This window comes from Emydura macquarii, unplaced genomic scaffold, assembly GCF_026122565.2.
Source record: "Emydura macquarii macquarii isolate MOO-44397 ecotype Brisbane River unplaced genomic scaffold, CSIRO-AGI_Emac_v2 contig_2478, whole genome shotgun sequence".
NCBI lineage: Eukaryota > Metazoa > Chordata > Testudines > Chelidae > Emydura > Emydura macquarii.
The window spans coordinates 2375-29610 of NW_027132615.1; the positions used below are offsets into that span (position 1 = coordinate 2375).

Genomic DNA, 27236 nt, shown 5'->3' on the forward strand with positions numbered 1-27236 from the left:
CTCCAAAAATCCTAACAATTGAAAAAAAACCACCAGAAGGTGTGGGTTTAAAAAAAATAAAATAAAACCCAAATGTACTCCTTATTTTCTTCCTGTTCTTTTGGCATGTACAAAAACAGATCAGTATCTCCACACACGAGGAAGGCATGACCTAACTGATACCATATTGGGCAGGATTGGTACTGAAACTAGAATTCTAAATTCTGTGAATCTGAAGGTAATTAACAATAAGTTGAGCTCACTATCTTAATTGCAAAATAGTCTTATACAAAAACAAATATATACCAATGTGGACTTAGTCCAAATAGGGCTGGAAAACCTTAAAGCTAAATTAAAATATGTAGCAATAGTTAAACACTATCACATAACTATTACACAAGCAGCAAATAAAAATTCAAAATAAAACTACGTTAATGATGAAATATACTAAAATACAAATTCTCAATTTAACTACACTAAAACATAAAATATAGTAAATTATATCTAAAATATTAAAATACTAACCCACTTATTTAAAAAAATCATTATTTTACAGCTACAAATATAAATAAATGCAATATATTTCTAACATAATGAAGCCAAACTTATTACTAAACAAAATCATTATTAAAATTGCCCACCAACAGTGCTTGGAAACAAAGTTATGGAAAGTTAGCTCACTCCCAATATTCTGGCTGCCTCACATTTCAAGTCAATAGGTTAAAAAAAAAGGAAAAACTATTAAACACTCGAGGGTGTACTGAATGGAGCCACCAAAAATGGGTATGCTTATCCCTACCTGCCACCTCAAAATCAGGCAGCAAGGATGTATCATTAAAAACATTAAATTTTAAAATGTAACACGTGGTTTGTATAATAGACAGTGTATATGTGTCAATTCCTGAGAAATTGTGTTTTGGGAAGATGGAAATACAAGCCAGCCGCCAGTAAATAAATGTCAATGTAATGTTAGTGTACTTTACACCAGCAATCATACATATTATTTGCCAAAAATAAAAAATATACAAACAGTTTTAACTTCCCATTTAACAAGCTTTTCTGTAAATCTTGGCCTAAATTAGTCTGACCTAACTAACCACCTGCTTAAAAAGACCACGGTGACTTGCAGCAAACCCCCCAAAAATTAGGAAATGCACCATCCAAATCTCCCACACTAATAAAAATATGTTAAAAATTGCACAGCTAAAAGAAACACCACAGCATACCACTGGTACAATATTTTCAGGGGTTGGTCCCCACAACCAAAGTATATTGTCTATTGGTTGCCATCCGTTGTTAATTATACTAATTCTCAGCTATATTTATTTAATAAATATATATATTATATATTATTAAATAAAAAAAAATGTACACCAAATTCAATCCTCATGCTAAAATCAATTCACAATACATAACTTTAAAACAGCTAAAAATAACCCATTCCGCTTAAAAAGCTAAAAGGTCAAAAGGGGGATAATGTAGGGCCAAAGCGTGATTCTGTTATATGGATGATGTGAGAAAGACCCTCGTTCTTTTAGTACGTGGCTGTAGGAAGGCGCTGTGGCCTTCCTTGGAGCCTGGGCCCAAGGAACGGTCGCAACCCCCGACCGGACGCTTCCAGGCCCGCCAGGCCAATCTGCCTGGCAACAGAGGGGAGGAGCTTCCACAGGCCCCAGTGACTGGACCGGGCCGCAGAGCCCCAGCAGCTGGACCGAGCCCCTGAGGCCCGTGGGTGGGAGATACCCGCTGAGGCTGGTGCGGACCTGGAGGAGCTGCCTGACGCCGGGGAACCCCAGCAGCCCGGTGACCTGGAGGAGCTGCCCTCGGCTGAGGAGCTCCCCAACTTGCCGCCAATCGACGAGGAAGGACTGGTGGGCCTGCCGCGTGCCGGGTACCCCCGCGAGCCCGAGGAAACGGAGGACCCTCAGGTACCTGGGGACCGGGGGGTGGAAGTAGCCCAGGGACAGCCGGCTAGACAACAGCTGAGTCAGGGGCTAGCTGACTGACTTGAGGGGTTTAAATACCCTCAAACTGATCACCAAACTGATCAGCTTGATCAGTGTGTAACCAACCAGTGAACAGTGTCACTTGTGTGGTTACGTCATGTGACATGTTCACAGTGACCAGGTTGGCACTTCCTGTTTTTACCCAAGCGGCTGTGGTCAGCTCAGTTGCTGGTCAGTTCAGTTGCAGTCAGCTCATCCTTTCTAATTTTCGCCCTCTATTTGTGCTGAGCTAGCGTCCGGACAGCCCTTTTCCCAAGCCATGTACTTTACTATTCTATCTTAAAGCACAAACCCATTAACTATTCTTTCTATATTCTACGGGTTATTTTTAGAAAAAGTCAGGGAGCGGTCATGGGCAATAAACAAAAATTCATGGAAGCCCGTGACCTGTCCCTGACTTTTACTACAAATAACTATGACAAAATGGGCCCGACAGGGGGGATCAGAGCAGCAGAGCAGACAGCGGGGACCCAGCATGTTGCTGTGACTGACAGCTCAGGGTCCCCCCGCTGCTCACCATGGCTTGGAGCTGAGGGGCCAGGAGCTCCAAATATGCAGGCCTCCCACCTTCCTGTGGGGCCGTGGCTTGAAGCCGTGGGGGGCCTTGTGGCAGCTCAGAGCTCCTGTTTCCCTATAGCTGGGGATTCTTTCAGAGCTGTGGGGCCCTTCCGCCACCCATGGCAGTAGGGAGCTCTGGGTCACCCTGCCATCCACGGTGACTTGGAGCTTCATGGCCAGTGGCAGGGAGCTGCCAGGTCCCCCCACTGCCCATCGCAGCTTGGAGCGCCAGCAGCCTCCCCACAGCCCAGGGCAGCTTGGAGCTCCGGGTCCCCCCATTCCCTGTGGCGCGTGGGAGCTGCAGAGGCCACCAGCCGTGGCTTGGAGCTCCAGGTCCCTGCACCACCCAAATCAACTTGGAGCTAGCAGCTGGGAGCCGTGGAGGCCCCCCAGGTGACAGGACTAGCCCCGCTGCTGTAAGGCTGAAGCAGAAAACATCACGGAGATCTCCAGAAGTCACGGATTCCGTGCCATAATCTTCTCCTTATGGATGAAGTAGAAGAAAAATATCCCTGCACATCTGCATTACTTGAGGCATTCGTGGCAGTTCCGGGCACAGCTGGAGACAACAGGTCACGCCGGACGCAGCTGTCCATGTGCCTCCGGACACATCACTGACAGCAAGGTGGAGACTCACTGCCTGCCTGGAATGGTGTTGCAGGTTACAAATTGCTCGTGATGTTGGCGGTGCATCGCCCACGATTTGCAGCAGTTGAATTAACCAACACTGCCCGCAAAAGGTGCCATTTCACTGCTCTCCAGCTGGACTTCACACTTCCTGGACACCTTTTCCACAGGATTTTTTTTTGGTTATGGCACTATCTGTGCTCGACCACACCTGGCTGGGAGCTGTGTTTACACCTTACACACTCCTTTGGTTGTTCTGGGGCTCCCTCTACTGCCTATAGACCCTCAGTGCAGGTAAGCAGTTTCTCTACCTGCCTGCTTGCAAGAGGTCAATCAATCTGCCTGCCTGTTACTCTGGTTTCTCTTCCGATCGTCTGTGCCTCTAGGTGAACTGAACCCCTTTTTTAGCACATTATTTACTTACTTTTCCATCTTCTTGTTAGGCACTGGGAACACTGGACACGCCTGGAATAGGGTGGCCAGGTGTCGGTTTTCAACCGGAAAGGCCAGTTGAAAAGGAGACCTGACAGTGTCTGGTCAGATCTATTGACCGGACACCCAAAGTCCAGTTACTGCGGGCGGGGGAGGCATGGAGATGCCAGCTCATCACCCACACCAGCCCCTACTCAGCCGGGGCTGCCTCTCGCTGGCATCGGGTGGCTGCACTCCCAGCCCCGGCTCCACAGGTGAGAGCCCCTCTCAATCTGAGCAGGAGGGGGAAGAGCAGAAAGTGACTGGGGCAGAAGGGAAAAGGCATGAACAGGGGGCAGAATCGTGGAGGGACGAGGTGGGGCAGGGCTGGGGTGTTAGGGGAGGAGCGGGATGGGGAGGTTCTGGCACTCCTGCTGAAATGTCTGGTTGGTAACCCTATATGGGGTATACATTTCTCAGTGTGGCACTCCGTACCTCAGAGCAACACCCTGGAACCCCCATATTCACCACTGTCATATCATTCTGATATGTTTTGTACCACGTATGCCTTGTGAGGTATCATACGAAACAGTCTCGCTCTGTTGAACATTAATATCCTGTTGGAATGTGTGTAACATCACTGTATGTGAAGTTTTGCTACGTGTGTGCTACTGAAATACGTTGGGAGGTTAGGAACACCCACAACCAGCCTTTCAGGTATAGCAATGGAGTAGCCAGACATCGTTAATGGCTCATCAACAACCATCAAGGAAGGTGATCAGGAACAGTTAACAACGAATCACCAAGTGAAAGTCATGCCTGACCAACCTGATTGCTTTCTACGATGAGGTGACTGGCTCTGTGGATGTGGGAAAGCGGTGGACGTCATATACCTTGACTTTAGCAAAGCTTTTGATACTGTCTCTCACAGTATTCTTATCAGCAGATTAAAGAAATATGGATTGGATGAATGGACTATAAAATGGATAGAGAACTGGCTAGATCATAGGGCTCAATGAGTAGTGATCAATGGCTCCATGTCTAGCTGGCAGCCAGTCACAAGCGGAGTGCCCCAGGCGTCGGTCCTGGGGCCAGTTTTGTTCAACATCTTCATTAATGATCTGGAGGATGGGGTAGATTGCACCCTCAGCAAGTTTGCAGATGATACTAAGCTAGGCGGAGTGGTAGATACTCTGGAAGGTAGGGATAGGATACAGAAGGACCTAAACAAACTGGAGGATTGGGCCAAAATAAATCTGATGGCGTTCAACAAGGACAAGTGCAGAGTCCTGTGCTTAGGACAGAAGAATCCCATGCACAGCTATAGACTGGGGACCGATGGACTAGGCAGCAGTTCTGCAGAAAAGGACCTGAGGGTTACAGTGGACAAGAAGCTGGATATGAGTCAGCAGTGTGCTCTGGTTGCCAATCAGGCTAATAGCATATTGGGCTGCATTAGTAGGAGCATCGCCAGCAGATCGAGGGAAGTGATTATTCCCCTCTATTCAGCATTGGAGAGGCTGCATTTAGAGTATTGTGTCCAGTTTTGGGACCCCCCACTACAAAAAGGATGTGGACAAGTTGAAGAGACTCCAGCGGAGGGCAACAAAAATGATTAGGAGGCTGGAGCCCAAGACTTATAAGGAGAGGCTAAGGGAACTAGGCTTGTTTAGTCTGCAGAAGAGAAGAATGAGGGGGGATTTTGACAGCAGCCTTTAACTACCTGAAAGGGGATTCCAGGGAGGATGGAGCTAGGCTGTTCTCAGTGGTGGCAGATGACAGAACTAGGAGCAATGGCCTCAAGTTGCAGTGGGGGAGATCTAGGTTGGATATTAGGAAAAAACCATTTTCCCTAGGAGAGTAGTGAAGCACTGGAATGGGTTCCCTAGGGAGGTGGTGGAATCTCCATCTTTAGAGGTTTTTAAGCTGTGGCTTGACAAAATCCTGGCTGGGATGATTTAGCTGAGGTTAGTCCTGCTTTGAGCAGGGGGTTGGACTAGATACCTCCTGAGGTCCCTTCCAACTCTAATATTCTATGATTCTATCAAGGAAAGAATCCACTATACAATGAATACTTCAGAGAGAGAGCATGTACACAATGGACACTGTTTTGCCAGTGGGGGCAGAGCAAACCTCAGGTCACAAGCATAGATTTTTCCAGCAAGCTGGAAGAAACTATAAAAGGGGGAAAGTGACATCAACACTTGGCCTCTCTCTCCCCACAGCTCAACACTTGGAAGAAACGTCTGGAGGACAAACACTTTGATCTAGGGAAAGATGGCCCCAGGCCGGAAGGCAATTCCAGTCTGTGCATTGAGGAACAGAATCCTGTTTGTACCATCTGTCAGGGTGAGACACTGCGTGATTCAAATCCGGTTTAGTTTGTAGAACTCAGACTGCAAACTTATTTTTAGTTCTTAAGTAACCGACTCTGATCTCTATGCTTGCTACTTATAATCACATAAATCTACCTTTCTGTAGTTAATAAATCTGTTTTATATTTTACCTAAAACAGTGTGTTTTGGTTGAAGTGCTTGGGAAACCTCAGCTCAGTTTACAAAGGCTAGCGTTTGTCCTCCCCACATTGATGGAGAGGTGGACTGGGTAATGAACTCACACTGGCCAGGCTTCTGACCAGTGCAGGGCGGTACAGTTCTGGGATGCAAGGCTGGGAGCTGGGGGGAAGTGACTGGGGCCTCTCTCTTGTTAGTTCATGAGTGGCTGGGAGAAGCATTCATGGGTGTGTCCCCGCCTGTGGATGTCTGTATAAGTGAAGTACCGGCCAGAGGTTTATGGCTTGACACAGAATCACAGTGGGAGAAGGATAGGGCTGGTGGAACAAAAGGCTTAGTGGTCCCACAGTCCAGGTTGTACCCCAGGAACCCCCATCACATTCGTTGTCAAGTGTTATATTTCGGTAGACAGACAGACAAACACAGATGGAGCTGATAGACGCACGACAGTTTGCTGTGCTAGCTTTTATTGCTCTGGCTGCAAAGCTGATATTAACCGGACAGTGAGGCTTTGGAGAGGATAGAGTGAAACGCCCTGAACATGTCAAGGGACAGGACAGCACAAGAGCAGGGAGAAAAGTTTCCATCAAAACGCATGGAACATTTTTGATTTTCATGAAAACATGGAAAAAAAACCAAAACTGGCTTTTTTGTTTTTGTTTTTAGCAACTAAGAAAATTTGCAGATTCCCACCTCAAAAAATCCCCTGAATTTTTTTTTTTTTAAATGCAGAAAAAAATCATGTCCTGAGCAATTATGATTGTTGTTGTCTCTTTTTATGAACGTCACATTCTTTGCAGTGTTTCATGAATCTCCTCAATTTCTCTGTATTCATCCTGGAAGTCTGCAAAAAGAACAGCAGATTAAAACATGGTTAGTTGTCTTTCTTTTGAAAAACAAGCGTCCATTTCCCTGTATTTTGTAGCAAGGAAAGTGTTCTACTCCTCCAGGCAAATGAAGGAAAACAAGGGTTGCTATTTTATGTATTTAAGTTCTTTGCTAGATCAGGGCCTTAATACCTCATAGACTCAGACTTCAAGACCAGACGGGATCATCATGATCATCTAGTCTGACTTCCTGCACATTGCAGGCTACAGAACCTCACTCACCTGCTGCTGTAGTAGGCCCAGAACCTCTGGCTGAGTTACTGAAGTCTTTAAATCTTGATCTAAAGCCTTCAAATTACAGGGAATCCACCAATTACTCTAGTTCAAACCAGTGAGTGACCTGTGCCCCACGCTGCAGAGGAAGGCAAAAACCTCCAGAGTTTCTGTCAATCTGACCTGGGGGAAAATTCCTACCCGACCCCAAATACAGCGATCAGTTAGACCCTGAGCATGTGGGCAAGACCCACCAGCCAGACGCGTGGGAAAGAATTCTCTGTAGTGATTCGGAGCCCTTCCCATCTGGTGTCCCATCTCTGGCTGTTGGAGACATTTGCCAGTTACAGTCGTGGATGGGACATGTGTCTTTGTAGACAACCTTCACTCTTATATTTTTGTTTACTCTTGAGTTAATCGTACTTAGCACTCACCTACAACTTTTCATCCATAGAGCTCAAAGTACTTTGGAAAGGTTGGTAAAGTGTCATTATTCCCATTTTACAGATGGGGAAACCGAGACACAGAGCAATTAAGTGATTTACCCAAGGCTACACAGAAGTATGCAGCAGAGGCAGCAACGGAACAGATGGCCTGGTAGTTAAGGCATTGCACTGGCACTCAGGAGATGTCGGTGTGATTCCCAGATCTGCTAGCATCCCTCTGAGCCCTTGAGCAAGTCACTTATCCCAACCCCACAGCCAGTGAAGTCAACAGAAAGCTCCCTGAGTATTTCGGCAGTATGTGTGGAGGTAGGGTAGGCCCTCAGGGTGCAAGGTTGCCATGCAGCCCTCCCTGCTCCATCTACAGCCCCTCCATGATGGCTGTATGGGGCATGTACTGGGGCCACTGAATCTGCATGAAATGCAGCCTCTGCCCTCACAGAGGGAGGGTGGAGTAGCCGTGTTCCAAAGTTCATTCCCCCAGCCCCACGGAGCCATCCAGCCCTTGCTGGGAGAACACACTGCATCCCCCACCCTGCAGCTCCATGTACTAAGGTGATGGAATTCTCCCCATACACACTGCCCAGATGTCTGCCCCTGTAGAGAAGCCAGCACATGGGCCAATGAGTCCCTAGTCGGATCATTTTATACCATCAGCAGGCAGAGGGGTTCTGATTCTGACTGTACCCAGGAGAAGATTTCAGAGTGTTACCTGGTAGCTTCTCGGTGGGTTCTTCCCAGTGAGATAAGGCGAGTTTGAGGATAATGAAAATGTCCATCCGCAGCTTCGTTGTGATCTTGTTCTGCAGCAAACACATTGCGGAGCACGTGAGCATGGAAGTTTTCTGACAGCTTTGTGCTCCTGTGAACTAGCTCAGAGAGGGGAGAGGGAGCCAGAGTCTGCGCCATCTGGAGCAGCACCAGCTGAACTCTCAGTGATGTTCTAATCACAATCAACTACACCTGTGCAATCCCACCAATGGGTCATGCAGGTACCACCGAGGCCATCATGTGAAGGCTGTGGGGCTGCACAGATGTAACAATGGGTCTCGGTCACCTTGGAGAGCTTTTATTGCTGGTTATGACAGGCAGGAAGGAAAGAGCCCAACCTGATCCTCAGATTCCAAAGGGAATTTACAGAGCTGGCAGGTGGCTTGTAAACAGAGCATGTTTCATCTGGAGTGACAGTACAAATGATGCTAAGAATGTCATTTTATAGTCACTTTTCAGAGAAGAACCATCTGTTAAAGTCTCAGCCAAGAAAGCTGAATATAGTGAACTGCATGAAACTGAATATATCTATACATATGTATAGTTAGATATGTATATCTACCTAAGAAAGGGGGAGTTGATAATAATAAATATAAATCAAAAGCTCGGAGTTGTAGAAAATGGATAAGGAAAGCAAAAGGACACAAGGAGAAATCTATGGTCAGCAGGGATAAGGACAATAAGAAGGAGTTTTTAAAATATATTAGGGACAAAAAGAATAATAATGAATAATATCATTCTATTATTGAATGGAGGTACGGTATTGGACTGTTACTAGATGGAAGTGATAAAACTATGGATATTAATGCAGAAAAGGCAGTAATATTTCTGTTGTGTATTTGGTGGAAAACACACAACATAGCATACAAGGATGAGAACACTCTTTCCAGTCCACTAGTATCTTAGGAGGATGTTAAACAGCAGCTTCTAAAGTCAGACATTTTTAAATCAGCAGGACCAAATAACTTAAATCCAAGAATATTAAAAGAACTGGCTGAGGAGCTCACTGGACAATTAACATTGCTTTTCGATAAGTCTTGGCACACTGGGGAAGTTCCAGAAGACTGGAAGAAAGCTAATGTTGTGCCAATATTTCAAAAGGAGTATGAAACAGTTTCATTCTCTGGGGCAGCCAACCTTGTAATGATGGGTCTGTCTGTCTGACATTGATCCTGTGCAAGATAACAGAATGGCTGACACAATCAATCCATAAGTATCAAACAACTACAGCCCATATTTGGTGGGGACCACATCCTAAAATAAATTTTTCCCAATTCTCTCTTCTGGCTTCCAAACAACCCCCAAACTCGCTAACCTCATAATCAGAAACAAATTCCCCATGCATCAGGGTGAAGCAATAAACCCTGCCAGAACAACAGATGCAAAACCTGCAGACATGTCTCCACTGTTACAATGATCAGCACCCCCCACAATTCCCTTTTCAAGATCGATGGGTCCTACCCATGCCTATCACAACATGCGGTGTACCTCCTCCAGTGCATCAAATGCCCCAACAACAACCACATGGGTGACACCAGACAATCACTACACCCTTGAATGAACTCGCACAGAAAAATGGTAAAAGCCAAAATCACCCAATCACTCCACATCTGCTCTCTTAGTCCTCTTCCTCAAAGGAAACCTGCACAACAGATTCAAAAGACGAGCCCGGAACCTTAAACACATAACTCTGCTAGACAGCAAAATCACGACTAGATTAGAGACACTGGATTTATGCCTTATTACCACAATCTGTAACCTTCTAACCCTCCTTGGTTCTATGACCTACCCACGTCATTTAAAGTGGTCGACTGCCACATGTTAAACCCTTATGCTTAACCATCCTTCTCACTTCTATTTAGCTGTGAAACTCTGGTTACCTTTTCCAGCCCTGAAGAATCATAGAATATTAGAGTTGGAAGGGACCTCTGAAGGTCATCTAGTCCAACCCCCTGCTCAAAGCAGGACTGACCTCAGCTATATCATCCCAGCCAGGACTTTGTCAAGCCTCAGCTTAAAAACCTCTAAAGATGGAGATTCCACCATCTCCCTAGGTAACCCATTCCAGTGCTAAGAAGAGCTCTGTGAAGCTCGAAAGCTTGTCTCTTCCACCAACAGGAGCTGGTCCAATAGAAGATTATCTCACCCACCTTGTCTATATCAGGGAGTAACATTTACAGTGTCACCAGAACCGCTTGCATCTCACAGTTACTTCTTGTAATATCTAGGCAGTAGCTAAGGTCAGTACAATACACAGAGGCACCTACAGCCGGTTCAACCAGCCTTTACACTCACTGCAGACCCCATCAGATTGCAGGTATACAGATAGAGAGCAGCATCAAAATGCTTGCTGGCATCTTCCAGCATCCTGCAAAAAAATACTTGGATTCATCTACAAACAGATGTGCTCACAGTTACCAGGGGCACATAGTTTTAAGGAGCTTGAGGAAAGTGTTGTTCATTCCACTGTACCAGGTGTTAAAAAACGCTTTTTGTTCTATACAGAGAAGGTACGAATTGTTAGAACATTCGCCTGTTCTCAGGAAAATGGTGCAATCACTAGTGTTTCTTATGACAGCCTTTGGGTTCCAAGCAGCTCACTGCAGAGAGATCATTTATGCCTTAATCACCTGTTGTCTCTTGTCTTGTACTTGGATCGTAAGCTCTCGGGAGCAGGGTCTGTCCTTTTGTTCTTTATTTATACAGTGGCCAGTGGGGCCTGGCCCGGGACCAGCGCTCCGTAGCGTTAGGGTAACACAAATAATAAATATACTAACAATTCTGCAAAAACGCATGCACTGACCTTTAACCCATGTGTGGTTCCACTGGAGTCAATGGTCCTGTTCAGTTAGACAAATGTGTTTGCAAGATCAGGGCCTTAAGGGACACCTTGAAATTCAAGGTCACGTTGTTTCTGCTCTAGGAGGAAATTAAACATCCCAGGGAGCAGAGGGTTTGCTCCAATATCTTTGGCCGAAATTCTGGCTGGGTAGCTCGCTCTGGGGCACTCCCTCTTTGGATATTGTGCTGTTCCCACATAGCACCATCCAAATCCATAAATACAGCCCTACCGAGCAGGGGGAAGCATTCCTCACCTTCAGTTCCTGGAGCTGCATCTTCATCTTCTCCTTTGCACGCTCAAACATCCCCCTGTTCGTCTCTCTTTCAATGTTCTCCGAGAGAATATTTTGCATCTTTTGGCAGGATTGCCGTCCCTGGATCTTAGCTGCCTCTGTTGAAAGATGGGAGTGATCACAGTGCTGGACAAGACCAGGAAAGATTTGGCAGAGGAGATGCTGGGGGTGGGGTTTAGGTGAGAAAAATAATGGCAGCCAAGGGTAGTGTCAGCAGCACTCAAAGGCACGTCTGTCTGGCTCTTCCAGTGACAATGGCCGTCGTGCTGGAGGAAAGAGCCCGTCTGGCTGCCCCAGAGAATGAAGTTCTCTCATATTCCTCAATGCAAATGACCCCCCCAACCCCATGCCCACACATACCACAGCTCTGAGTGGGAGGGGCCCCACTGCCGCAGGGCGCTGCAGAGATGCCAGTGAAATGCTGAGCAGGAATTGATTTGTGCCAGATCCCGACCCCTGTTCCCAGACTTTTCCCCACCCCACTCCTCTGCCAAGGCGTAGCTTCCTGGTCCCTTCTTCCACTCCTCTTTAATCCTCCTGGAACTCCTCCAACCATCCACAAGGATCCCAGTCTGATTCCCCACTGCCAGTCCTTCTAGCCAGAGCCAAACAAGGACCCACCCTGTCACCCCACGCCCTGTCATCCTTCCCACAATGACCATCGCCAAGCATCCATCCCTTGTCTCATAGGTATGCCTCAGACCAGCCCCGATCCCAGACACACTGAGACTCACCACCCCGCTCCCCAGTTTCCAGGTGAGTTTCCAGTTCTAGGGCAACTCTCAGTCCACAAACACTAAATGCAATTCACTGAGTTTCTCCCGCAGTATTTGGGCTGCAGACACTGCATCTATTGTTGACCTTCCTGGCATAAACCACATTGGTTGTTGCTTACTTGATGCCCCAGTTCTTTATGAAGTCTCTTCTCGATAATTCTTTCCAGACATTTCATCATGTGACTCATTTACTGGATGGGTCAGTAATTGCTACATGCTTCCACATCCCTTACATGACTCGTTATGATTTTGACATATTTGTCACACTGGTTAGATTGGGGGAGGGGCGGCATCTGTCATATTGATTAACACTAATATGTCAAAATCATAACGAGTCATTTAGATATGCCATGTCAGGTACTGTTAGAAAGGATGTAATGCACTGAGAAAGCTGGCAATGCTTATGTTCATGTGTTATATCTGTAATGGAAGTTATGGACATATTTGATGTACCTGTGTTTCAAACTACGCTGTATAAGACACACCCCAGACAGAGAGGTGGCAGGACAATAGCCCGCTTAATGGCCCATCAAAACCTTTACAGAAGCAAAGGGCCCAGGAAGAAACTAAAGGCATACCTGAAGAGTGACCAGGATTGGCCCATGTGATTCTGGACTCCATTTTAGTTCTTGTAACATTCCACAAGGCCACATGGCCAGGGACAGAGGGTATATAAGATCAAACCCCAGAAACCATTTTGCCTTTGTTCCTGTCCAGTTACTGACATATACCTGCCTCTGGATCAATTCACTTGCAACTGAACCGAAGGACTAAGGCCCATCCAGGTGTTGGATGTACACCAGAGGAACTGTACAAGCCTGCAACGCCACAATTCTTCTAGAAACCTGATGTATCTGGACTTTCAATCATTTGTATGTATTTGATTTACTTTGACCCTTTAACATTTCTCTCATGGTTTATTTCTTTCTTTTTACAATAAACCTTAGTTTTAGTTACTAAAGGATTGGCTGCCAGCGTGGTATTTTAGGTAAGATCCAAACTTATATTGATCTGGTGCTGTGGCTGACCCCTTTGGGCCAGAGGGAACCTTTTTAGTAAAGAGCAGAGAGTTTAAATAACTGGTTTCTTTACCAGACCTAGTGCTGATTTGGGAGCCAGGAGCTGAAATGCAGTAAAGGGGGCTGTGTGTATTTCTATACTGGTTTCTGAGGGGATTCAGAAGTGCAGTGTGTGGCTGGTTGGGAAGTCTGGCTTCAGTGCCACCCACCAGTGCTAGGAGAATCTGCTCTCCGTTTGCAGCCTGCCCTGACCTTGGCATTATCAGTTGGCTACCCTGGGCACGGGACGGGTCACAGAATGAAATTAAAAAAGGTTTGTCATCCTCATCTCTCCTTCATGGCCTGATGCTGGAGAACAAGCCAACATCACAAAACGTAGGATCACCCAGTTGAAGGGTCCTACCTTCATAGTAAGGCTGTAGGTCACTCTGGATGGACAGTGGAAGGGACTGGTAGATAGACAACTTCTTCTTAAGGATCTCTCTTTCCAGTGTGCTCAGGATGAAATTTGTCTGCAAGAGTGAATTTAAAGCATTTGCCATGATCTTTCCAATCCCTTGTTTGTAAAAAAACAATCTAAATAACTGGTTTGGAACATTGGAGCTGATCAGGGATCAGGGTTTGTGTGGACTGCTGATTGCTTAGACCCAGAATCCAGGTGGAATATGCAGGGTGGGATTTTTAAGGTCAGAGTTTAGATACAAATATGTGAATTCAAACAGTCTGTGAACTCCACAAACCTTTTCCCAGCTTAAAGAATACATAGCGCCTGGTACTTCTAACTCATTCCTAGCTTCATCACTCCTCGGCCTCCTGAACAGAGCCCGCAGGTTCTATGTGGTATCTAAAGATTCCCTGGTTGGGGGTGCAGACTTTGAGTCTCTGACGTCTTTTCATCCTCTGCAACCTGGTCCAGTCAACAGAGCCCAATCTCTGCCCCAGTGTCTCCAGCTCACTACAATCACCAGCCAGTTAAGGCGGTAGGTTCTCTTGTTAGCTACAGGGATGGGAACCTAATCTGTTATGTACTTTGGGACTCCCAATTGCTTTCCAATGGTATAATGCTTTTGGGGTTCTAGTCATGGTAATTCACAAGAGATCGGATCTTAAATATATCATCAGTCTAGCTACGGTGCTATGGTGGAAATGGTGCTGAGTGGAGTGTAACTATCCCAGGCCTTGGACCAGGATCATTTTCAATCCATCCTATTTATTTCAAGCCTAACCAGGCTTCTCTGGGGTGCACAGAGATTTGATGTCTGATTATCTTACAGACTGGGGGCTTGATCCTTGGCCCTCCCATGGGACTTCTCCGGCAGTGCAAGGCTGCTGGGAATTTCTCTGGCACATGGGAATCCCCAGCTGACATTGCTGGCTGTACACACTGCACTGTCCGGGCCAGACCAGCACAGGAGGCATGTTAGAATGGGAGGAGGGGTTGTTGGAGCACCTTGCCTTGTGCTTTGGCCGTCCTTGGCAGTCAGAGTGGTCCCTAGGGGAATCATTACTGCCAGTGTCGCTGAAGGCCTTTAGGGTGCTCGAAGTTACACCAGGACCAAATGAGCCCTGGAGTCAAGGCGGTTTCCCCACTTGCATCCTGCGCTAATATGGTCTTCTGCAGCTGAGAGTATGGCCCTGCATGGATGCCAGGTAATAAATGCTAAACACTGTGTGTGCTGCCTATAACGTACAGCTCAGTGGGCCAGAAGGCAGAGTTCATCACAGAGCCAGTCCTGCTCTCCCTGAGAGTCCCTGTCATGCGGACTGGCTTGAGTGGGGGGGCATTTAGTATATTGGGTGACATCAGTATGGCAGAATCATAATTATCCATGTGGGATATGCCATGTCAGGTACTGTTAGGAAGGTTATAATGTGCTAAGTAAGATGATAATACTTATGTTCATGTGTAATATGTGAAATGGAAGTTATAGATGTATTTGAGATATCTGTGTTTCAAATTGTGCTGCCTGGGCAACACCCCAGCTAGGAAGGCTGCAGAACAATGGCCTGCATAATGGCCCATTAAGGCATTCCCAGGTGCGAGGGGCCCGGAGGGAGAGGCCAGCATCACCACTGAGTCACCAGAACCTGCTGACGTGACTCTGGACTCCATTTTAGCTCTTGTGACTTTCACAGGCCACATGGCCAAAAGACAGAGGATATATAAGATCAAACCACAGAATCCATTTTGTCTATGATCCTGTCCAGCTGCAGACACACACCTACCTCTGGATCTATTCATCTTGCAACTGAACCGAAGGACTTAGACCCATCCAGGTACTGGATGTGAACCAGAGAGAACTACACAAGCCTGCAACTCCGCATTTCTTCCAGAAACCTGAAGTATATGGACTTTTAATCATTTGTATATCTGTGATTTATTTTAACCCTTTAACATTTCTCTCATGGTTTATTTCTTTCTTTTTACAATAAACCTTTAGTTTAGATACTAAAGGACTGGCTGGCAGCGTGGTATTTTAGGTAAGATCCAAACTTATATTGATCTGGTGCTGTGGCTGACCCCTTGGGGTCAGAGGGAACCTTTTTAGTAAAGAGCAGAGAGTTCTAGTAACTGGTCTCTTTACTGGACCTAGTGCTGATTTGGGAGCCTGGAGCTGGAATGCAGTAAAGGGGGCTGTGGGCATTTGTGGACTGGCTTCTTGATATCCAGTGTGGGGAAATCAGAAGCAGTTCATGGCTGGTTGGGAAGCCGGGCTTCAGTGTCACCCACCAGCGTGAGGAGAATCTGCTCTCCTTTTGCAGCCTGCCCTGATCTTGGCATTATCAGTTGGCAACCCTGGGCACGGGTCATATCACAGTCCTCTTCAGGCTTCACCCATTGTTATCCTTATTCCACAGCCCTCCTCGGCCCTGCCAGGCAGAGGGACAGCATAGCCGGATGACTCTCACCCCAGATGCGCTGGCTGGCAGGGCAGAGCACTCACTCTTAGCTTAACCTCAACTTACTTCCGCAATGAAGAACCTGAGCTTGCAACTGTCATTGACCACTGTGCTCTTCTTCCAAAGATCACGGATTTTCTGCTGTACCAAAACTTTGAACATATCAAGGCAGGATTTCAGCGAGGCTCTGGAGGCCTTTTGGATCCTAGTTGGGTAATAAAATATGAATCATTTTAAAAACAAATAGACTCAATCCCCCATACTCGAAACAGCTGAGGGGGAGGTGGGAGGAGAGACAAAGGTGGCTTTAAGCCATCTGTATTTCCCCCAAATCCCAGGGCTGGCCAGGTGCAACACTGACCCTGGCATAAGCTAGAGCAGTCACAGAGCTGCTCTAAAATATGCTATCTGGACTGATCCCTGAAGAACTGTTCTGTCAGCTCAGATCACTTGACCCCAGTGCACACAGGTGCCTATAACCTCTCAACAACAGGCGGCTTGGATGGTCAGGCGCCTAGTACTTAGAGTGCCTGGCTCTCAGCCCCCTGCTGGGTTGCGTAGCCTCAGTCTTTAAGGCTGGGTGGGTAGGGGGACATGGGCCCTCTGTCTCCATTTGGTCCCAGCCCAGGGCCCTGGGTATGTCAACCCCTGAACAAGGGGTTCCTCCCAGCAGGGAATCAGAATCCGCTGCCCTGGGCTACTTCCTATCAGTCTGTTCAGTTTGGGCGTGACTCCTCTGGTCCAATTTGCTGGGCGGTTTGTTTCCCGTAGGATGCGCTGTTGGGTGCTGGGTGGCACCTTGCTGTGGTCCCAGGCTCTTTCAGGTAGGGCAGCCGCAAGATGATGAGGGCGAGCCCCACAGTGTCTCTGGGATTCGCTCAGTCAGTTACCTCCAATGATAGAGATTCTTTCGCAGTTTCTCTTGGCTGGGGAGCCAGTGCTTTACTTCCAGGTGGCTGTCCTGGCTGGCAGGCTAGTGCTCCTTCCTTTCAGGCAGGGAGACAGCTAGCTCCTGCCGCTTTGCCAGTCAGCCCCGAACTGAGCCAGGCTCTCTTCATTTCCTTATGTGCCAGTATCCAAAGCCATTTAAACCCCAAAGGGGCACAAGGTGGCCTTTCTCTAAGTTACTTAGGCACAGTGCAATCAAGGGAAGCGCAAAGGGCCTGATCCTGCAGCTGAATGGCAGGTGGGAGCAGTCCCACTGAAAACAATTGGGGCTGCAAAATTCATCAAGGTGTTCCCTTATTCTCTTTTTAATCCGTCCTTAAACCCACCTCTGCTGGGACCTGCACATCACCCCTCTGGCCTGGGCCAGGTTAGTGGTGGTTCAGACTTCTGCTTTTTGCTGAGCCCTGTTCATTTTTTTACTCTTCTTTCTATCCATTCCCACCGTTTGTCTGATTCCCAGACTCTAGACAGGGCCTGTCTTCTTAACATACCGCACAGTGCCTAGCACAGCGGGAGCCAGGATACTTCACTGGACTTCCAAGGTTCTACCATAACAATGACAAGTGGTGTAAAATAGATGAGAATCAGGGCCAATATTCTTTTCTACAATCATAATAATGTGTGCCAGCTGGGGCTTGGGTGGTCAGGCCTAGCGGTCAGAGCAGTAGCAGTCAGAGGCCAGGGTCAGGAAGCAGGAGTCAGAGCCAAGATCAGAGCCTGGGTCAGAGTCCAAGAGTGAGCCAAGAGGCAGGACTATCACTGCAGCTGTGGAGCTCATCTTGTTGCACAGACACAGACACATCCTGGCACAAATTCCCAGGCTTAAATGGAGCGCCTGGACCAATCAGGGACCACAAGGGAAACTGTCGGTCTGGTCTTGCAGGGTGGTACTTCCTGTGGTGTTTATCTCCCCAGGATCTATGTAATAACGCATGCGGCCCTACCATTGCTGCCGCGTAGCGTTCTAGTTCACACAGAACTTCACATCATGCTTCAGCTGCAGTCGAGCTGGGGGAGCTGGTGGGGGACTGCACCAGACTGGGTTACCCAGGAGTGCCAGCGAACAGGGTTCTACAGGAACGTGGGGCCAGTGGGGAGCCCAGGCTGCCCTACCAAAGAAGGCTCAGCATCTCTGCAGCCTGCATGGGGCAGGGCTCCTCTCACCTGAATATGTTTGCGAACATGGGGTCGATTTTGTCATAGATGGGCTGAGCGAGGGCACTGTTGAGGTCTATGCGGGCGAAGGTCGGGGATGCATATACGCCATTGTTCTGGCATACAGCTGTCAGGATCCTGTGGAAACCTTGGTAGCCGGTGTCTCGCTGGATAATTGGAAACACAGTTGTAATGAAGTGGGTATGGGATACATCACTTACGATTTGTACTGCAGGAGAACCTATAGCCTCAGCTGAGCCTAGGGCCCCATTGTGCTGTGATCTGTACAAACATATGTCTACACTGGAGCTGGAAGGTGTAATTTCCAGCTCAAGCAGACATATCCACACTAACTCTGACCTGTCCGAGAGCCAAGGTATGTACTTCGGGCAGCTAACTCCCCACCCCACCCGTCCTGCCTGTGACTTTCCCCTTTGCAATTGGGACTGGTATACTGCTTTGTCACCTCAATACCCTCACTCCTGGGGCCCATCTTGCACTTGACATGCTGTGTGAACCCCACTCCTGTGGCATCCCACACCCAGCAGCCTGCAAGCAAGCGGTCTCTGACCTAGTGAATGAGTGTTTCTGTCATCCACTCATGGGATTATGAAGTGGTGTGACCCCCAGTCCCCATCCCCAGTCCCAGATGCAACCCAAGGAACTGCCGTTTTACAGAGTTCACTGCTGCCTGCTGGACTCTGCATGCTCATTGGTTAGTCAATTTATCAAAGACATTGATATGCACCAGCTCTGTCACTCCAAATGAGCTCTGTACACACACTCAAACCACATGCACTGCTTTAGATAAAACAAACAAATAAATGTATTAAGTACAGAAAGATTTTAAGTGATTATAAGCCAGAAGAATATAAATCAGATTTGATCTAGAAGAAGTAAAAGCAAATCACATTCTAAACTAAACTTAACACTTCAGGAGCCTTAAAGTCTTAGATGGTAAGGACTTTCCCCACAGATCTCAAAACACTTTTCAAAAGTTAATAAGCAACAGGGAAGCAAAGGTGGAGACAGCTGCTGGCCAGAGAGTGAAAGCTGCACATTAGGTCTAAATCGAGAGCTTGCTACTTACTGTAAGGAGCTGAAAGAACGCTTTCTGGTGAGATAATTTTGCTTGCTTCACGCCTTCATTAAGAGGCTGTTCCAGCTGGGCAAAACATTTCTCAATCTCCTTCTCCAAAGCCTGTATCTTCTCCTGCACAAAAGTCTCCAAGTCATTCTGCTGATAGTGGTTCTGGAATGGCAGAAGAGCACAGGACACCTCACTGCGCAGCTGATGCTGCAGGCAAAATATATATACACGCCAAGATTTCTTCTGGCTAGAAAGTGCAGCGCAGGCTTGGGTCAGGTCAGCACCTGGACAGGAGGCATCTAAAGAACACAATGTGCTGGAAGAGGCGGTGTCACCAGTCCAGCTGGTGGTGCTCTGAGTCAGTACTGAACCAAAGCCCTAGCGTGGCCTAATGCTGGAGGCTGCAGGAAGGAGGGGAGTAAGTGACAGCTGGGCTACAGGGTCGGTTCCAGGGTGTGGCTTCCTTTGCAGGTAAAGCCAGTCATGCTTTTAAATGTCAATTACAGATAAGGAGAAAAGAAGAGAATCTCTGTATTTTTTCCCTCCTTTCACTGCTTTAACCTCCCACAGAACACAATGAGCTCAGTGATACGTCTTATCCTCCAGCGATACGGGTCTAGCAGTGAGCAATTGGGAGGTAGCACATGGTGTGATCATATCAAAAAACTCAACCAGCCAATGAGAACATGGCCTTGGACAACATGGGCACGTCTACACTAGGGAACACTGCAAGTTTCAGCTCTGACACAGCTTCACTGACCCTTCCCACAGAATAAGCTGTAGTTTAGAAAGGATGCAGGGATTTCTACCTCCTCGTCATCTAGTCTTTCTCTGGGGCTAGAACTCAGATTCTCCTGCATCACAAACTATAGTCCCTCTCCCTAGTTTGAGTACAGAACTAACCCCATTAGTGGTGAAGAGTAGGGGGTGTATGACACACAGTTGAGAAGCTCCACGGGGCTATAGTGTATTTACACTCTAACCAGCTCATTGTTAGATTTCTGGAGCAGATTTGCATTTGTTTCTTGCTAGGAACCATGGGGCATGCGGCCTGGTTCAAAGGACCAGGGATGGAATGGGGAGAAGGCAGCGTGCAGAGAAACTGCTGCTGTGGGAGGAGAGGGGAATATTCACTGCACCATCGCTATGCTAGCAGTGAGGCAGATCGAAGCACCCAAAGCTGTTCCAGCCGTACCACCATGTCTTGTGTGGAGTTGAAATTCTCAGCCAGCAGGACAATTCCGAGAGCCTCTGTCACATAATCCATTAGCAGCTTCTTCTTCTCTTTCAGATAAATATTCCTGATGTACTCTCTCAGCTTGGGGATCTCTGGAATAGCACAGATAGGCAGAGTTAGGCCTGGTTTATACCTAGGATGACCTAGATACGGCACTCAGGGCTGTGAACATTTTCACACCCTGTGTGATGTAGTAAGGTCGACCTAACCCTCACTGTAGACACAGCTAGGTTGATAGCCCTGGGTGGGGCATGTGAACTGCCCATTCGGGGAGGCTAGCCCCCGGTCTCACCCCTTCTGACAGAGATCCCGCCCTCTTCCCGCTGGACTCTGCCCAGGGCCCTGCAGTGGCCAGAGAAGCCCCGCCCCAGATGGCCTGAGTCATAGAATAATTGAATCATAGAGTTGGAAGGGACCTCAGGAGGTATCTAGTCCCACCCCCTGCTCAAAGAAGGACTAACCTCAGCTAAATCATCCCAGCCAGGGCTTTGTCAAGCCGCAGCTTAAAAACCTCTAAAGATGGAGATTCCACCACCTCCCTGGGTAACCCATTCCAGTGCTTCACCACCCTCCTAGTGAAAAGCGTTTTCCTAATGTTCAACCTAGACCTCCCCCACTGCAACTTGAGACCATTGCTCCTAGTTCTGTCATCTGCCACCACTGAGAACAGCCTAGCTCCATCCTCCCTGGAACCCCCTTTCAGGAAGTTAAAGGCCGCTATCAAATCCCCCCTCATTCTTCTCTTTTGCAGACTAAACAAGCCCAGTTCCCTCACCCTCTCCTCATCAGTCTTGTGCTCCAGCCCCCTCATCATTTTTGTTGCCATCTGCTGGACTCTCTCCAACTTCTCCACATCCTTTTTGTAGTGGGGGGCCCAAAATTGGACACAATACTCTAAATGCGGCTTCAACAATGCCGAATAGAGGGGAATAATCACTTCCTGAGATCTGTTAGCAATGCTCCTACTACTGCAGCCCAATATGCTATTAGCCTTCCTGGCAACCAGGGCACACTGCTGACTCATATCCAGCTTCTTATCCACTGTAACCCTCAGGTCCTTTTCTGCAGAACTGCTGGCTAGCCTGTCGGTCCCCAGTCTGTAGCTGTGCATGGGATTCTTCTGTCCTAAGTGCAGGACTCTGCACTTATCTTTTTTGAACCTCATCAGATTTCTTTTAGCCCAATCCTCCAGTTTGTTTAGATCCTTCTGTATCCTATCCCTACCTTCCAGGGTATCTACCACGCCCCCCAGCTTAGTGTTATCTGCCAACTTGCTGAGGGTGCAATCTACCCCATCCTCCAGATCATTAATGAAGATTGTCATGCTGTCTGGATAAGGGGGGCCCCTGAGGTGTATTCAGGAGCTCCGATTACTCCTTTCTACACCAGTCTCGCGTTGGGGGTGTCATGCAGGCTGGCTTGAGTGGGGGAGCATTTAGTATATTGGGTGACATAAGTATGGCAGAATCATAATAATCCATGTGGGATATGCCATGTCAGGTACTGTTAGGAAGGTTATAATGTGCTAAGTAAGATAATAATACTTACGTTCACGTGAGATATGTGAAATGGAAGTTATAGAGGTATTTGAGATATCTGTATTTCAAATTGTGCTGCCTGGGCAACACCCCAGATAGGAAGGCCGCAGAACAATGGCCAGCATAATGGCCCATTAAGGCATTCCCAGGTGCAAGGGGCCCTGAGGGAGAAGCCAGCATCACCACTGAGTCACCAGAACCTGCTTACGTGACTCTGGACTACATTGCAGGCAGCCTACCTGATGAAGCATCAGGACTGTCCCATGTGACTATGGACCCCAGGCACACCGGAGGAGTCACCAGGATTGGCCCATGTGACTATGGACTCCATTTTGGGTCTTGTGACTGTCCACAGGCCGCATGGCCGGGGGAGGGGGTTTATAAGATCAAGCCAGAGAAACCATCTTGTCTTTGTTCCTGCCCAGTCTGCAGACACACACCTACCTCTGGACCAATTCATCTTGCAACTGAACCGAAGGACTTAGACCCATCCAGGTACTGGATGTGAACCAGAGGAAATTATACAAGCCTGCAACTCCACATTTCTTCCAGAAACCTGATGTAAATGGACTTTTAATCATTTGTATATCTGTGATTTACTTTAACCCTTTAACATTTCTCTCATGGTTTATTTCTTTCCCCTTACAATAAACCTTTAGTTTAGATACAAAAGGATTGGCTGCCAGCATGGTATTTTAGGTAAGATCCAAACTTATATTGATCTGGTGCTGTGGCTGACCCTTTTGGGTCAGAGAGAATCTTTTGAGCAAAGAGCAGAGAGTTCTAGTAACTGGCCTCTTTGCTGGACCTGGTGCTGGTTTGGGAGCCTGGAGCTGAAATGCAGTGAAGGGGGCTGTGGGCATTCGTGAACTGGCTTCTTGATATACAGTGAGGGGTAATCAGAAGCAGTTCGTGGCTGGTTGGGAAGCCGGTCTTCAGTGTCACCCACCAGCGTGAGGAGAATCCGCTCTCCTTTTGCAGCCTGCCCTGACCTTGGCATTGTCAGTTGGCTACCCTGGGCACGGGTCGTATCACAAAGATGTTGAACAAAACTGGCCCCAGGACCGACCCCTGGGGCACTCCACTTGTGACCGCCTGCCAGCTAGACATGGAGCCTTGGATCACTACCCGTTGAGCCAGATGACCTAGCCAGCTCTCTATCCATCTTATAGTCCATTCATCCAATCCACAGTTCTTTAACTTGCTGATAAGAATACTGTGGGAGACCGTATCAAAAGCTTTGCTAAAGTCAAGGAACATCACGTCCACCGCTTTCCCCACATCCACAGAGCCAGTTATCTCATCATAGAAGGCAATGAGGTTGGTCAGACATGACTTGCCCGTGGTGAATCCATGCTGACTGTTCCTGATCACCTTCCTCTCTTCCAAGTGCTTCAAAATGGATTCCTTGAGGACCTGCTCCATGATTTTTCCAGGGACTGAGGTGAGGCTAATTGGCCTGTAGTTCCCTGGATGCTCCTCCTTCCCTATTTTGAAGACGTGCACTAGATTTGCCTTTTTCCAATCATCTGGGACCTTCCCCAATCGCCACGAGGTTTCAAAGATAATGGCCAATGGCTCTGCAATCACATCAGCCAATTCCCTCAGCACCCTCGGATGCATTGCATCCATCCCCATGGACTTGTGCATATCCAGCCTTTCTAAATAGTCTTGAACCTGTTCTGTCAGCACTGAGAGCTGCTCACCTCTGCCCCATTCTGTGCTGCCCAGAGCAGTAGTCTGGGAGCTGACCTTGTCTCCACATCATCTCTCACTAGGTTGCCTCCCCCATTCTGTAAGGGCAGGGACAATGTGGCAGGGACTCTCTCTTATGTCCACGTACAGCACCTAGCAGCACAGAGCCCTGACTGTGGTTGTGGCCGCCAGGTGCAATTGTAATACAAATAATAACAATAAATGTAATCCCCACAGTTTGGGGGAAAAGCTTCTGCACATTTAGATGCTGCTTGGAACCAAATTCCTGCACCTGTGAAGTTCGCTCATCACCAGTAAGAGATGCACACAGGAGATGCAGAGTAAGTGCCTTGCACAATGAAATCTTAGCAATTCATGTTGAAAGAACGATTACATGTTACCTGTCTCTTCCTTAGTGAGATGATTCTCCTGCCAGTATTCTTTGGCGCTGACTGTGTAAACTAGATCAGGCTTGTGCAGAACTTCTGAATCACTCGGCAGTGTTCTCTAAAAAAACCCAGATAGAGACTATTTAAAAAGTGGGGTTATTGAAGCAGCTTTAGAAAAACTCTATCATCACTGCCTAATTGCACCCCAGTTAGCGCAATAAGTGATGCAATGAGTGTTAATTTAATCAGTTGTGTGCATCCTCAACCTACCCCATTCACATCAGGGTCCAGTTCAAAACTGCACTCCCTCATTCCCTTTAGCAGCATACTCCTCTGTCTCATCACACAATCTCACCATTGTTGGTGCAAGAGCCTCTTCCTCTGCAGCTTCTGCTATTATGAACAGCTTCATGAACCTCTCTGCCTCATCAGTGTCCCAGCTCATCTCTCTTCCTTTCTGAGGCCTTGTTTCCTCTCTCCCTACATTATCGGCTTTGTTTAAGGAATGCTTTGTGCTGCAGACAAACAGTGCATCTTCAATTCCTAATTCTGTATTACTATGGAGTGATTTGACGTGGGTTGCCAATTTTTCACTGAGCAAACACCGAATTGAGGCTCATCTTTGTCTATACATTGACTTTAGCACCTCGACCCCTTATTTATGACTCAGAATCAAATCAGAGAGGATGATCAGCTCCAAACACACAGGTTTTTATCACTTGAGGTAAAGGAGAGCTCCCTAATGGAGTTTTCAGAAGTGCCTAACAAAGTTAGGCAGCTAAATCCCACTGAAAGTTTATGGGAATTAGGCGGTGAAGACCGAGATAGATCTGGCCCCAGAATTCATTAGGACTTGGAACTTTGTATGTTAACATTGAGGTTTTTATACTACAATTGAGACAATCTAGAAGTCATCACATCTCATATTTATTATCAGGTGTTTTCCCATTAGTCCAAGGACCATCACATTTGCTACTGAAATATAATAGGAATAGGTTTCCAATAACTGGAAAACCCACTGTTATATATTTTACCTCGAGTTTTGTCTTCATTCCACTGCTTTTATTCTCTTTCACGGTTGTGTTCCTCTCTAAAATGGCATCATGTTTGGTTTCTATAGGTTTCTACATTTGGAAAGGTAATGAAAGTTATTATAGGTAGTACCCCAAATTGCTCCCACAGTTTTTGAAGCCAGCTGGCCCCATCTAATCTGGTTTCCCACATAACACAGGACAAACTTTACCCACACATTTCCACATCAAGCCCAGAACTTCTGTTTGAGCTAGAGCAGATCTTTTAGGGCTTGTCTACATGAAGCAGTAATGTCAACTAAAGGGATGTGAGTTCTACAGCCTACTAACATGTTGCACATGAATTAGTCCTTGTGGATGCTGCCGGCCTGGACTAGAAGTTCCCTAGTGTGCTTTTAACATAATGCTGTTTGAAACAGCACTACGTTAGTGAGAGTCAGCATCAATTTGTCAAAAACAAGTCATGTCAGCCGAACTTAATAGCTTTCTCTGTCAGGGGAAGAAGCCTTGTGGATGGGGAGAAGTGGCAGATGTGGTTCATCTTGACTTTAGTAAGGTTTTTGATACTGTCTCACATGACCTTCTCATAAACAAACTAGGAAAACAGGCTAGATGGTGCTACTATAAGGTGGGTGCATAACTGATTGGAAAACTGTTCCCAGAGAATGGGTATCAGTGGTTCACAGTCAAGCTGGAAGGGCATAACGAGTGGGGTCCTGCAGGGTCCTTGGTCCGGTTCTGCTCAATATATTCATAAATGATTAAGATAATGGCATAGAGAGTACACTTAAAGTCTGCAGACAATATCAAGGTGGGAGGGGTTTCCAGTGCTTTGGAGAATAGGATTAAAATTCAAAATGATCTGGACAATCTGGAGAAATGCTCTGAAGTAAAGAGGATGAAATTCAATAAGGAGAAATGCAAAGTATCCACTTAGGAAGGAACAATCAATTGCACACGTACAAAATGGGAACTGACTGCCTAGGAAGGAGTACTGCAGAAAGGGATCTGGGGTTGTTGTGGATCACAAGCTAAATTGGAGTCAACAGTGTTGCAAAAAAGGCAAACATCATTCTAGGATGTATTAGCAGGAGTACTGTAAGCACGACGCGAGAAGTAATTCTGCTCTACTCAGCACTGATAAGGCCTCAACTGGAGTACTGTGTCCAGTTCTGGGTGCCACATTTCAGGAAAGATGTGGACAAATTGGAGAAAGTCCAGAGAAAAGCAACAGAAATGATTCAAGGTTTAGAAAACATGTCTTATGAGGAAAGAGTGAAAAAATTGGGTTTGTTTAGTCTAGAAAATAGAAGACTGAGGAAGGACATAACAGTTCAAGTGCATAAAAGGTTGTTACAAGGAAGAAGGAGAAAAATTGTTCTCCTTAACGTCTGAGGACAAGAAAGTAGCAATGGCTTAAATTGTAGCAAGGGAGGCTTAGGATGGACATTAGGAAAAACTTCCTATAGGGTAGCTAAGCACTGGAACAAATTGCCTAGAGAGGTTGTGGAGTCTCCATCACTGGAGGTTTTTAAGAACAGGTTAGACAAACACCTGTCGAGGATGATCTAGCTATTACTCGTCCTGCCTTGAGTGCAGGGGACTGGACTCGATGACCTCTTGAGGTTCCTTCTTGTCCTACACTTATAGGATTCTATGTTAAAATCCACAGGGAACTTCTAGTGCATGCTGGCAAGATGCATATGGACCAATTAATGAGTAGCATGTTAGTGCACTTTAGAAATCACACACACCCCCATAGTCCACATTACTGCTTGGTGTAGACAAGCCCTTTGAAAGATAGTCAGTCTTGATGTAAAGACTCCAAGTGACCATCCCATCCTCAGTAAATTGGTTCAATGATTAATTACCCACATTGTTAACATTGTTTGCCTTATTCATAGTCTGAATTTAT

The 27236-nt window shown here is 47.0% G+C and overlaps 1 protein-coding gene across 1 annotated transcript in view; it reads right to left on the reverse strand.

The window, feature by feature from the left end:
- Nucleotides 1-1722: 1722 nt before the first annotated feature.
- LOC137163183 (nuclear GTPase SLIP-GC-like) overlaps nt 1723-27236 on the reverse strand; it is a gene marked incomplete at its 3' end in the record, with an annotated part of 33716 nt that continues 8202 nt past the window's right edge. Inside the window, exons 7-17 of the mRNA XM_067563312.1 lie at nt 25325-25414; nt 24303-24408; nt 20627-20760; nt 19432-19593; nt 18351-18508; nt 16305-16443; nt 13741-13849; nt 11504-11640; nt 8350-8440; nt 6884-6938; nt 1723-1911 (exon numbers count right to left, since the gene is read on the reverse strand). Of these exons, the coding sequence (XP_067419413.1) occupies nt 1723-1911; nt 6884-6938; nt 8350-8440; nt 11504-11640; nt 13741-13849; nt 16305-16443; nt 18351-18508; nt 19432-19593; nt 20627-20760; nt 24303-24408; nt 25325-25414 (1370 nt within the window). The remainder of the gene's footprint in view (nt 1912-6883; nt 6939-8349; nt 8441-11503; nt 11641-13740; nt 13850-16304; nt 16444-18350; nt 18509-19431; nt 19594-20626; nt 20761-24302; nt 24409-25324; nt 25415-27236) is intronic.